Genomic DNA, 14,209 nt, shown 5'->3' on the forward strand with positions numbered 1-14,209 from the left:
ATGAGCATGTATATAAATTATATATATCTAAATATATATATAATGATATAAAATACAATATTATATACATAGATAGGTAAATAGTTACATACATACATACATACACACACGTGTAAACTCGAATACCAGTTTGGGAAATCTATTAAATAATAGGGATTTCAGAAAAAGAAATGGAGTAAATTATTAAATTATTTGGGAAGATATTCCAGTACCAAGAACTACGAGTTTCCAGGATGACAAAGTACACCAAATGCCCTGTAAAAAGGTTGAAAATAAATTTACACTATGGCACATCATCATGTAATTGTGGGACACTGGGAAAAACAGACTTCTAGAGAGAGAGAGAGAGAAAAGATGTCACAAACAACAGGTCAGAAATCAAAATGGCTTCAGCTTTTAGAGCAGAGTAACATCTCCAGATTTATGAAGAATCCTGATTTCCAGTCCAGAATTCTGTTTCCAACTAAACCATCAATCAAATGTAATCATAGTGTAAAGACATTTTCAAACAAGAAAGATCTCAAAAACATTGCATTTTTCTTAAATTGGTCCTCAGAAATCCATAGGAAGATGCAGTTTACCCAAATGAGGAAGTATGTCAAGAGAAAGGTATGGTGCTTAGGAAACCAGGCTTCCCGACACAAAGGTAGATTGATATTAAAGGAAGAAAGTTGAGATAGAGCTGAGGGATGAATTGTTGCCAAGTCCGTAGAAAACTAAGCAAACAAACAAGAAAATTACTGACTAGGAAAAGCAAGCACGGGAAAATCAAAGCTAGTACTCTGAAATAAACCCTGTAGAGAAAACAAACAAACAAGGAAATCAGTGTGATTTCATTCCCCACCTCTGGCAAGCAAGAAATGGAGGAGTTTTTAATCTTTATTAACACATTTTTCCTCTTTGTACATACACTTGCAGTAGGCTAGGTTGTTTTATATCCACTAAAATCTACATGCAGTACTTGGTATTTATATTATATTCCGCCATAGGCAGAGCATGATTTAATTCCAATTTACAAAGTAACCATGGTCAGTATATTACAGTTTCTCTGCAGTTACCATAACCCATTTATCTTCCACTTCAATATTTAAATGATTTAGAACAAATATTAAAAGACTACCCTGAGCCCCAGAGTAAAAGAAACAAATGACGAATTGTCTAGAGAAAGTAATTGTCTAAAATTTGAGTCGTCTAAATGAGAAAACAAGTCTAAGTATCAGGCAAGGTAACACTGAAAAATTCCCTAGCAAGTAATAATGTAAAATGTAAACACAGATCTTCTATATTAACAAGTAATCAAAACAGAGCCTGACATCTATTTAAAAAGAGCATGCACTGTAGATTCTGCTTAATGAATTAAATATGCCAACTTCTCACTTTCAAAGCAGTAATACATAATAGGCAATGACTATTTATGGGATCATATTTATATTTCCTATAAATAGATAGCATTCGCTCAGTCCTCCAACTGTAACTTTATGCTGGGTTGTAGTAAAACATCAGGTTGAAGTGTTCTGTAGTTTTAAAAGGGATGGAATGAGGAAATTTTACTTTGCTTGCCTACAGGACCTAACAGAAAATGTTTTCTTCTGAACATTTATGTTGGGATAAGGGTAGATGAAATGAGAGAATCAAATCCAGAAGAGGAGAATCAGAGTCAATCAGTTCATTTAATTATTTTTCCCCTCTACACCCCCTTGCCCCCCTCCTACCCCATTCCTTTTTTTGGCTTGAAAGAATTTGCTAGTAACTGTTTCCTTGAGTGTTCAGGATCCACAGACCTAAAACAGAGCTTGCATCTGAGGGTTTTTTTTCTTAATGTTGTAATGACACACATTTTTCCTAAAAAAATGTCACTAGAGCTTGAGTGACCACTGTGCTGGTTTAGAAATAGAATGCCTAAGTAACAGAGGAGTCTAATCACTTCTTTTAGCTTCAGACTGGAATCAAGAAAAAAATTACAGAACTTCCAATTCCTAACCCAATACTCAGGGCATAAGTGTGTACAAGTTTGGGAAGGAAACTGGAGACAAAGATATTTATAATTCAAGATTTTTTTTTTTAACTACACAGATTAAACCTACTGTTGGTCAAATTTTGTTTAGTTTTGTTCATTTTTAATAAAAACAGAAGGTTGACAGCTAGTGATTTAAGCTGAGTGAGAGAAGCCAGATGCCAAAGAGTATATTCTGTATGATTGCATTTGTATGAAATCTACGGCAGAAAAAAATTGTAACAGTCCTTGCTTCTAGGACTGGGGTGGGGGTAGGGATTGATTAAGAAGGGGCATGAGGGAAATTCTATAGGATGATGGTAATGTATCTTGGTAAAGTTAAGGGTTACGCAGGTGTACGCCTTTGCTAAAATTCAGCAAATTTACACTTAAGACATGTATTTCATTATATATGTAAAGTTTACCTCAAATGATAAAGATGTAAACAAATATTGAACTCTATTTAACAAAGGAAAACTGAAGTATTTAGGGGGAAGTACTAATATCTGCAAGTTACTATAGTTTTATTTTCTTTGAACTTTAAACAATGTCATGTAAAAGTGTCTCATGTAAGTATTATTACATAAATTTACTAGAAGGGAAAAAAGAGTTCTGCCACTTAATAACAAGGGAACTTGGCAAGTACTTTCAGACGTCTGTGCCTTAATCTCTAATGATCATCTGCTTCAAAGTGTTGTTCGGAGGGTTCAGTGAGATGATGTACATAAAGCAGCTATAACAGTGCCTGGAGCAGAGTATGTATATTTAATAGAGTGTAATTAATGACAATAATAAAGAATACAACATCAAACAGCAAAAACAAAATCTTCAGGATTTCATGCTAGTTAGTAATTGAACTAGTTAATCTAATTTCAAAGTTTCTGCTTTTCATCTCTTTAAGAAGTGGTATGTACTCATCTGTCTGGCCTCTTTATTTGGTATAAAGCACAAGCTATACACCCCCTATTTTTGTTAAGAATAAATAAAACAAAGCAAAATTTTAACCAATAATAGGTCCAGTGATAATTTTCTTGCATAATAAAAAAGTACAGACTTATAGTTCATTAATTATAATTAATATATAACATGCTTTACATTATATATTGTATGATATATATTTAAAAGAAAAAAGACTGCTTATTAACATGCCTGGAAATTTCATCTGAGTGATATGTGCTACATTTTTAAAAGACTATGAATTAAATTGTTATGAAGATAAAATAATATTGATATTATTGTGTTTGCTTACATGAAAGTTTTTTGTTTGTTTTCTCCGTTATACTTGAAGAGATTATGGAATTCAGGTCTCAAGAACTCAGCGTTATTTTCAATACTGGAGGGGGGAAGAAAATTTCATTTCTAGACAGTATAAAAATTCACTATATATTTTTTCACCTTAAGAATACTTCCATTAATAATTTTTAAATCAATGCCTTCTTTCTATTAAATGTTTTAATTCATTCTTGTAGAAAATTGGAATGTAGAATTAAATATTTGGGGAAAGGTATTAGCAGTACTGGGAGACTTCAACCACTACAAAAAGATGGATGTATTCCATTGTGTCTTGTCATTTCTGTGAAATTGTATTTTTGGTTTACTCAGTGAAGCTGGGCTTCTGGATACAGCTGGGCTCAATACCTCAAATCTTTTAAAGTGCAGTGTAAAGCCACAAAGCCTCCAATTATCTACCTATCTCGATATTTTTCTTAGTAAATGTAGAACCGTATTAGTGAACACCCTCATTCTGCTGGAGAAAATGGATAGGCCACTCTCCATGCTGATAAAATAAAGACTTCTATCACAAAGAATAAACAACTAAATGAGCAGCAATAAACTTAATTTGCACATTAGATATGCTTTTCCAAGTTCCGACATTTCAGTTGAAAATAATGCTGAAGCAATGAGGCCTATAATTGGACATCCAAAACTTCTCCAGTGGGGAAACGAAAACAAATGTTGCCTGCAAACAAGATCATTTTTATAGCGTGCTGTTACTCTGCTTTTTAATAATTTTCCAAATGCCAGATCAAATAATTTCCCCTTTTATGTGATTTTCATACACCTCTTAGTGTATGTACACATTGTAATTTTACTAAGTCCCCACAAATGAAAACATTTAAACTCTCTTTCCTTTCCATTCTCTGTCTGTGCCTATGGAACATGTCCTCAAATTACACTGGGCATCTGCTGGGGCTCTGGTAAGGCTGGTGCTAATTGCACTCCCTGTGTTGAATAACAAATTGCTTTATCCTGTCGCATGGTGGAACAGAAATTTCCAACATACAGTGCAGATAACTTCAGAATCCTCTTGACACAGATAAACCATATCAGCTAAAACCTAAGCTGGAAAATATCTTGGTCCTGTAACTATTATCTTTTTACATGTTATCTAACAACAACATTTTTTGCATGACTGAGGCAGATAAGTAAATTCAAAGAAAGATGATAGTTTTATCAGCTTTACTGAAATTTCTCATTTGCTTCTTACCACCCTATTACCAGAAAGGTCACTGTAAGATTTTGATTTGAGAAATAAAATTATATTTGACTGTGTAATGACAATCAGATGAACATTATAGACAAGAAAATGCAAACATACACACACACACACAGGTGCACACACACATATACATACATACACAGAGAAGTATTAAATCGTCTTAACAAACAGCCAAGTAGCTACAGTCTTAATAGTCAAGAAAATATTTGAATCAATGCATAGTATTATGATTCCTTCTCACATTAAAGCTTCAAGTTTGTAGGTTGTAAAATAATAATTTTGGCAGTGATATCTTCAACATTCCCACATGAAAGGGAATTAGAGATAGCAGTCTAGTTAAGAAGCTATACTAATGATAGACTTCTCTTAGAACTGTATTTGTGTAAAAATCCCACAGTTTAATAAAGATTATACATTACAGATGAGTAATAAAGCAAAGTTTCTAAAGATGCTTTTATCCATACTGTACACATTTTGTGTTTATATAGTTTTTTTTAAATGTATGTGTTATTATGTATATGTGTTTATTTATATTGCATATGATGGTTACTGTCAATGGCAAAGAAGCAAGAATTCCCCAAATCCCTTTAAAATGGCACATGGATATTTCATGAAGGTTAAAAATAACAAACACAATTTCCTTCCCATTATTAGATATAAATGAGTGAAAATAACTTGATATTCATGCATATTGACATAAGCCCTTTTTGCATATGTAAATCATCCTCTGGTATTATGCTGAAAATACCAGAACAGTGAGTTCTCTGCATGAAGTCTTTCAGATTTTCATGTATTTTCATATTTGTCCCCCCTTTCAGAGTGTGGGGTTCTCTATGTATTAGAATTATGTAACTACAAACCATAAAATTGGGAAAGTGAAAGCACTTACAAGTTTGTTATTTGCCTTTGATGTTCTTTATTGTGAAGTATTCTAACAAGCGTAAACCCTGAAAAATTGAAAACTTTCAGATTTTAGAGCAAGGAAGTCAGGATGGAAATTATCTCTGAGAACTAAGGGGAATGAGGTGAGATCCTTTCACTCAATCAATAAATATTTATTGAACACATACTGTTCCCAGGACTGTACTAGAATTTGTGATGTCCCTGCCTTCTTTATGCTTCTTTTCTAGAGGAAGGGAAATATAGGGGAAAAAAATACATGTAAATAAGTGAATTATATCCTTTGTAAGGAGACGAAATGTGCCACAGAAGAAGAAAGAGTAGGAAAGATAAAGTTGACCCGGAATGTAGATTGAGATAATTTTGTTTCAATAGCTCCAGCAAAAAAACACTAGAAATAAGCAAAAATATATCAGTATTTTAACTGAGTAATCTTAGTTATTTTCTTACTCATAGACAGAGTGGAGTGCCTGAGGATTATGGTGTGTTTTATGGAATATCCCAAAATACATATCAGCTTAATTCTATCTTAAGAATTAGGGACCTATTTAGTAAGAAACATGGCTGTGTTTCACCTCTACAATATCCAAATTCCATAATTAGAACTAAGTCAGTAGCTGCTCCTGAGTTTCTCACATTTATGTGAGTCTTCTCCTTTTACTTTTCTTCCATTAATTAGTAATTGACATCATTAAGACAGCATTTAGCTAAATGCTAAAGAAACATTTGAGGAAAAGAAACTATCCATTTAGCTCAATCTATTAACTTTTTCTCTTAGTCTCTGGGGTGAAAGCATCCCCATCATTGTATTTTTGCAGGAAAATTATTGGTCCTACTCACCCATCACCAGTATTCTACCAAAACTTCCTTTGAGAAACTACGTTTCCACTACTGATGTCTTCATCCTTAAAATTTCATATCTTAACTCCTCGTGGATTTCTCCATACCTGTAAGAATTAACTGCAATGCCTTTTTATCCTCTACCATATTTTAATATTCTGCTGTAATAAAAATGAGTGCATACCACCTGTAGTTTCTTAATTTGAAATAAGGTAATCTCCTCTGTTTTTCTTCCTTAATGGACATGTTAGTTCTTCAGACATAAAGCATTCACACTCTTCAGTACATGAGTATTGCCAAAACTTTGCTGGAGAAATTCCCTATTATTAAATATAGCTACAGTACATTCCTTGAAACATTAAGTCCATACCTGTCTTAAAAACCTGATGACAATACAATCTTAAAGAAGTGAAGTTTTTCAAATTATGCTACACTGGTTGAATTTTGATACAAGTTCTGTCATTTACATTTCCCCTGAGTGTTTCAGACAATTGTTGGCATAATATAATAGGCTTGAGATAAAGCTGGAAGAAATATCTTCCAGGGATAAAGATGAGTGTTGATTTTCCTTGAGACATTTTAAAGGATAGTTGAAGTATAGCAGCTAACTACTTTTTATTGTATTTATTCATTTTTAATAGAAATGATGATAAAGTATCAATTGCTGAATTTAATCATTTGGGCTTAAGTAGCTGCTCAAACTTGTCTTTCAAGGCAGTCATTTTTGTCGTCCAGGAGGCAATAAAATCATAAAAGTGACCTGGCTCCCCCTAAACAGACTAGTTTTATGAGCTGAGGTTCAATAAAGTAGCAAAGATGGGGAGTAGATGCATCTAATGCTAATTATGTCCCTTGGTGATATATGTAGTTACATTCGGATTGATACTAGTTTAAAAGTCTCAAGACTAGGGTATGCGCTTTTACCATCTGAAGTTGTGTGAGCGTATGTGTTTACTGTGATGGGAATCTAATAATAACTCAAATGGACACTAATGTTTTAATTTTTTTTTCTTTGCAAAGAACTGCTTATTAAGGTGAATGTAAGAGAGTCTGCATTTCACTAGTTATGTACTTAGAGTTATAGAAAGAAATGAACTGATTATGCACTTGACAGCCTTACATCCAGGTAAAAATTTTACACAAAATGAGTTTCTGAAGGAAACTTCACACAAAAAAATATTACCCACTGACGTCAACAAAATGTCCATGGCTTCCCCACACTGAGGCATCTGTGGAAATCCAAAATTTTTAGTTCAAGTTTTAGTTTTGTCTAATTACCCGCTGGACAGCTTTTCAACTGCCAAGGTATTCACATCTACCATGTTATTCCACTGGCAAAGTGAGCATGCTATTAATGAATATGGGAACACAACTCTTAAATAAAATGTGAAATCAAACATTTCACATATACAATATGATAATACAGGGTTGACACTGTGATAGAGGTCATGATATGCATACATATCTCCAATGTTCATCAAGCACAAATGAAGACAGTAAAATACCTTTTACAGCTAGGCTGCCAGTGTTCTTGGCAAAACCAAACTGATTTGTAGCTATGCAAGTGTATGATCCGGCATCTGACCTGGTAACGTTATGTATCTTGAGGCTGCCATCCTTCAGGATAAACACTCTAAAAAGAAAATGTATAATTAACATAAGTAAGGCTCTTTAAAACTGGTAAGTCTTAACCACCTATTTTCATTTTAAAGCGTTACTGAAACCATGGGTGCATTTGTTAATATGAATGTATTCCTTTCCTATTATCCTGCTTTTAATTGTGAGCAATCTGCGAATCCACATATTAGAATAAATGACATTTGCTTTTATTCTGACACAGTACTGATAATTATTTTGCTGTAACTTGAATTATCATTGCTGATTTCAATGCACATTAAAAATCAAATGAGTGCTTGGTGCTACAATGCCCATTTGCTTGATTAATAACAAACACAACTAGTTACTATGCATTTTGAAAAATCAACTCTGGTGAAAACCAAACTTGGCGTTAGAGAAATGCAAGCCAATTTTCACATTGTTTACTCTGCAGCTTTATAGACCAGTTTTTACTCAGGACTTTCAGCTACCAAACAACAGGGTTTTCAACCATGACAATATTTGCTTGTGCTAGTGAGTTGAAGGAACCATCCATGGGGTTCCATAGCCAGAGGGCTCAGGCCATCTTGTTATGTGGCCTATCCCATTAAAAAGAGGAAGAGAGAAGTAAAAAGAATGAAGGCTTCAAGAATCAGACTGAATTTAAGAAGTTCCAATCTTTCAAAAAATGATTCGTATGAAATTTTCTCTTTAACTCAGAAATAGTCAAAAGCAAACATCAGAGCACTGTCGTAATCAAGAGAACCCCTAAGATTGGTTTCTTGACAAAATCATCATCAAATGTTTTAGTAAGAGACAAAAACTGAAAAACAAAGCAAAACAAAACCATGTGCCCGATTTTACGTCTTATAAATTTAATTAACGACCTTTTAAAAACACAGCTCTAAAAACACTAGTGGGTAGTCAGAGTTGCAGAAAAATAAGCAGTAAAAACTCATTTGTAATGACAATGGTTTTAAAGGAATGAAAGGAAAGAGAGTTGGCATGCATGTCACATCCATTAACAATAACAAAACAGTATTTCTTTCATTGCAAACATATCATTGTTTCTAATATGTGTATTACAGGAAATGTAGCTAATATAATTAATTACCCAATTTGAAACACAGAGAACATCAGCCAAGTACAATTTATGTGAAACCAGCTTATGATGTTGGGTTTATTATCAGTGACAAGTTCCATATTCTGTTGTCAAGTGAGTGGAAGGGGCCACATCTGGGTTTAGAATGTTCCATGGCACATAATCAGATTTCTTTTAAGTCATTTTCTTGGAGTATTCCCGAACAGTGAACATTTGACATCTTATTTAATTTCTGAAATGTCTAGATTTCTTGATCCCTGTTTATACTAACAATCGAATCATACCGCTATTGACACAGCAACAAAGCTATTCCAGTATGCAGCAAACTTCTGGCCAAAAACAATTCTTCACCTGATTCAATTAGAAGAGGTCGATATGAGAAACATTTGGGTACATCACTTACCTCTAGAATTTAGGAATAACTAAGAATTTTAAGCAACAGAGAAACGTTAAATTTTGGCAAAAAAACATTTTAAATGTTAAAGAAATATGTATCTGCTGATAGCTAAAGGCCATCAGACAAACTTCCCAGCTAGTAATGCCAATGTTTATATGTCATAATTTTTCACTTAGCTTTCTGAAAAGGACAATTCATGTAAACTGTGGTTTAATATTACCCTAAGTCCACCACCCTTTTCAGGCTCATTGTGTATGTTCAGTAATGTTTGTTAAATTGAACTGAAATCATCATCATTGAAACTGATTATTTCTTTTGAAATCTTAGTCAATCAATTGACATTTCTCAAGCTTCAGATAATAAGAAGACAGACTAAGACTAGGAAAAGTTAAAATCTGCTCAAGATTAAGCAGCTAATAAGCATCAAAGAATGAATTTAAAATTATAACTATCTCTAGTGCTCATGCTCTTTCCAGAGCCATCACTTTGTGTCACTTGTAGTAAATAATTCCGCATGTTGACTATGACGTTCAAGAAATATCTGCTGAGTCATCATTAGAGGCCCATAAGATGGTCTTAGGTGTTTGCTCCTCAAAATGTGGTCTCATCCCAGACCTACTGAATCAAACTTTGCATTTTAACATGATTTTCAGTAATTAGTATGCACAATAGAGTTTGAGAACGTTGCTCAGTTCATTATAAATCAAACTTTAGTCTGTAGAGATTATGTCTAAGCAAGAATCCATTTTGTTTTCATAGATCAATATGCAAAAATGTGCAAAAGAATAAAATATCTTAGATTTAAATGTTTTATGAAAATAACCAAACTAGTAACCAAACCAATGTATCATTTATTAAAACTAGATGATTTAAAAAAGTAATTCTCCCTAGTGCCCTAGGATATAGAAAGCCAGACATTTAACTATAATTAGAGATTTTATAACATAATAAATGGTATGAATATTTCAACTTACTATTTTTTCATTAATAAGAGATGTTAAAATATAATAAGAAAACTTAATCTTTAACAGTGTAGATGGTCTCAAACTATCTAATCATAACACTAAATTTATGCAGAATAATTAAACAAAAACTATTAAAGAAAAGTGAGAATTTCCAGTTCTCTCACATATCAAAACACAGCTTAGTAGAAATTATTAAAAAAAAAAAAAAACACTAAATTTATGCAGAATAATTAAACAAAAACTATTAAAGAAAAGTGAGAATTTCCAGTTCTCTCACATATCAAAACACAGCTTAGTAGAAATTATTAATATTAAGAAAACTGAGCAATTGACATTTTCAGATAGGGAAGGATGCACATGTAAAAATTTACTGGAACATTTTAATTGATAGTTTTGGTAACATTCATAGGGAAAGATAAAAACTGACTTTTCCTATCCTCCTTTTGAAATATTCTAAAAGATATTTTAAAATAGTACCTGGAGGGTTCGAAAGGATATATTAATAAAGTACATTAAAATGTTGTCTTTATTCATACAAGACTCTCTGGTATTTAAAAACAGATCACAGCCACAAGTACAGATATGCTCGGCTAACTGAAAAACTGAGAAAACACTCTGGTGATAAGAGTGGAAATTTGCATAAATAATTAGCAAACAGAATATAAGTTACAGAGAAGAAAGCAAAAGACAGTGAAGTGATTGATTACATATAATACAGATACATATTTAAATTAGCACTTAATGCTGAGATTACACTGCTAATAGACAATAGATCATAAAAGCATATATGAAAATATCTGGTACCATGGAATATGGTAAGGCTTCTAAAAATTTAATAGCAGTTTTAAGTCTGATTGCAAACAGAACAATGCTAAACTTTTTTTCCTTCTAAATTTATTCAGCAAATATTTATTAAATACCTACTGTGTTCCAGGGACTATGTTAGATATTACAATAGGTATGTAAGAAATAGAGAATGTTAGTATGGAGGATATTCTTTCTCACGACTAAATTCATTGGTCAAAACACAAGCAGGTTGTGAACTATTATTGTAAGCTGACTCTGCACAAGTCCTCTACTAAGTGTATAATAAATGTCAGTTCATTGACTTATTAAGTAAACCTCTGGGCTTACTATTGTTATCATTCCCATTTTACAAGTTAGGAAAGTGAGGCATGGAAAGAAGTGGGTACCTTAAGGTACACACTCGGTAGTGTAGCACCAAGATTCCAACCATACCTCTCTCTTTACACCAGGAAGCACTTATTTTAAGAAGGGCTCTTTCACTTCAAGTTTACAAAGTATAATTTACCAATAATATAGTTACTTAGAGCACAAATTTGAGCACATATAACGTATATATAAAATTGTATTTGCATAGAATGATCTTTAATATGGAGGTTTATAATCTGACCTTCAGGGAATCCAGTAACTCCCCAAAATGTTATGGAACATTTGTGTGTGTGCATATATGCACATTTCCTCAGAGTTCTAAACGTTTGTGAAATCTTAAAGGCAAGTTTGATCTACCCTACTATAGGAGGGTTTTAACCATAAACATGAGGTAATAATGATGGCAATATTAATACTAAGGATTATTTTTCTTCCTCTGTTACACTGTCCTATGCAATAATGTAGTACAGTTATTATTAGCAAAAGTGGAGTTTGGGGTCAACTGCTTGTGACTGAATCTGAGCCTTAATATTTGATATTTGTATTACTGGGTCCAAGTTACTCAACTGTGCAAGAGTCTTCAGCTTTCTCATCTGTAACATGGGGATATTAATATTACCTGTGTCACTGAGTCATGAGGAGTAAATGATATAAACTGTTTAAAATGCTCAGCCCTGTCTGTGCCCTACTCCTGGTTAGCCATCAATAAGTAGGTTTTTAATAAAACATTTTCTCATTCTGCCAAAGAATGTAAGCACTTCTGTAACTCCATGAGCAGTAACAACAGGGAAAGAAGGAAGTGTTTTGTCACAATTCAGTTTGAACAAAGGGACCTGAGAGGTATATGCCAGGCTTTTTGAAAGGAGCCGAATGCCAGAAGATTTTTCCCAGCGTTACGTTTCACTGCCTAAGACCCTTCGTTGAATTCATGCCACTTCGTGTCTGTACTTGTGGAGTCAATCTTTCCGATCCGCATTGCTCTCATTTTTATTTTAGAAATGGAAATAGGGTTGTCATAAGAATTGAATTAATTAAATGCTAGCTATTATTCTTATTCTTTGCTGATACTGGTTTTTGGTCTTCGCTCTTCTCCATGACTGGGACCAGCATTTTCAATTCTTGCTTTGAATCTTACTCCTGCCTGATGTCTTAAAAAACACTTTCATCTGACTGGACTCAGCAGTATGTTTTGTGGCTTTAACTACAATATGGTTATCAGTCCTTGGTGTCACCAAGTTCTAATACTTGACTTACGGTGTATGTATGTTTGCACTTTAACTCTTCCTCTATAATCATTTCACAGTTCAGTGATAACACTGTTCCTCTCTGGTGTCTATTCTCAAATATCCACTTAATTAAAATATTTCACCTGTTCACACAATCAAATAGAAAAATTTCCCCCAAATTACCAAAGCTTAGTATTCTATTCAGATGATTAAATCACAAATTAAGGCATTGCATTTAAAATGTTACATAATAATTAGAATTTAAAGACATTTACATGTATAGATATATTATGACCATTCAACGATAGAAAAATTAGTAGTTAGCATTTGTAATGTATCACGCTATTCTTCTAATTGCATTTGGGCATTAAAACGGTGGAAATTCAGAACTACAAGCTGTGTCTGACAGTCAAGTGACATTGGGAGATTTTATAGTCACATTAGAAAACAGAAAATGTAGAAAACTGAGCCACCAACATATGTAAACATTTCAAGGTTAACTGATAAGTTGCAGGCAGACTATGTAGTGTGATTGAACATCCAACATTTCAATCTTCCCACTATCAGGGAACGTTAGTAGCATAAAGCAGAAACAAAAGTAATGGATGCCTTAACTAGTTGTCTTCTACTTTCTTACCCTTTGCCTTCTACTTGATGAGCTATTGTGAATAAAACATCAGGAAGATAGACTACGACATCAGGTGAACTCATAGGAGTCTTTTACCTGGAACATGTGTGTCAAATTTTGTGTCATTCTAAGGACTAATGTTGAATATTTTTACCCTTGCTTTCCTAAGTTGTACATGATAACAATTCATTACAAGCTTCATAAATACAATAGATATTAGCATTCACATCTAGTTTATCACTACAACTAATCTAACGTATGTCCAAATTTTGATTTACCTACATAGAGAAAAAACAGATCTATATTATGTGGAACCCATATGAATAGCAAATGAGGAAGACTCTGATTTTTTTTTTTTGTTTAGTTATTGACCGTAGCCTAACACAAAATTTGAGGACATAGAAGATTAGGAATAGCTAAATTTCTTACACTCAGAGAAATTAGGACATTGGACAACTACAATTTCATATTGCTGAAACTAGAGCAATACTTCTATTTTTATAGTTAGATTATTAACTGGAGTATTGCTTCCACTTCTGTCTAAAGATAATACTGTAGACCATGAAATTTTAATTGACAGTTTAATTTTACTGATATCTAGAAAATGTAAAATAGATTGGATTAAAATGAGTTAGATAAGAAGTAGGAAACTATGTATAAATTTTGGCTCTGCACAATTTAGGTTTTAGGTAAAATGTCCCACTGGAATCCATTTTATTTTTTATTTTATTATTTTATTTTTTATTTTTTTAACATCTTTATTGGAGTATAATTGCCTTACAATTGTGTGTTAGATTCTGCTTTATAACAAAGTGAATCAGTTATACATATACATATGTTCCCATATCTCTTCCCTCTTGCGTCTCCCTCCCTCCCACCCTCCCTATCC

The 14,209-nt window shown here is 33.0% G+C and overlaps 1 protein-coding gene across 4 annotated transcripts in view; it reads right to left on the minus strand.

Annotated features, from left to right (window-relative positions):
- The window catches only part of CNTN6 (contactin 6), a 289,356-nt gene that overhangs the window by 35,178 nt on the left and 239,969 nt on the right, over window positions 1-14,209 (minus strand). For all 4 annotated transcript variants that reach the window (XM_024747063.1, XM_024747065.1, XM_024747067.1 and 1 more), the window contains one exon: window positions 7,739-7,866. In XM_024747063.1, the coding sequence (XP_024602831.1) occupies window positions 7,739-7,866 (128 nt within the window). The remainder of the gene's footprint in view (window positions 1-7,738; window positions 7,867-14,209) is intronic.

This window comes from Neophocaena asiaeorientalis, unplaced genomic scaffold (genome assembly GCF_003031525.2).
Source record: "Neophocaena asiaeorientalis asiaeorientalis breed wild unplaced genomic scaffold, Neophocaena_asiaeorientalis_V1.1 scaffold130, whole genome shotgun sequence".
NCBI classification, from domain to species: domain Eukaryota; kingdom Metazoa; phylum Chordata; class Mammalia; order Artiodactyla; family Phocoenidae; genus Neophocaena; species Neophocaena asiaeorientalis.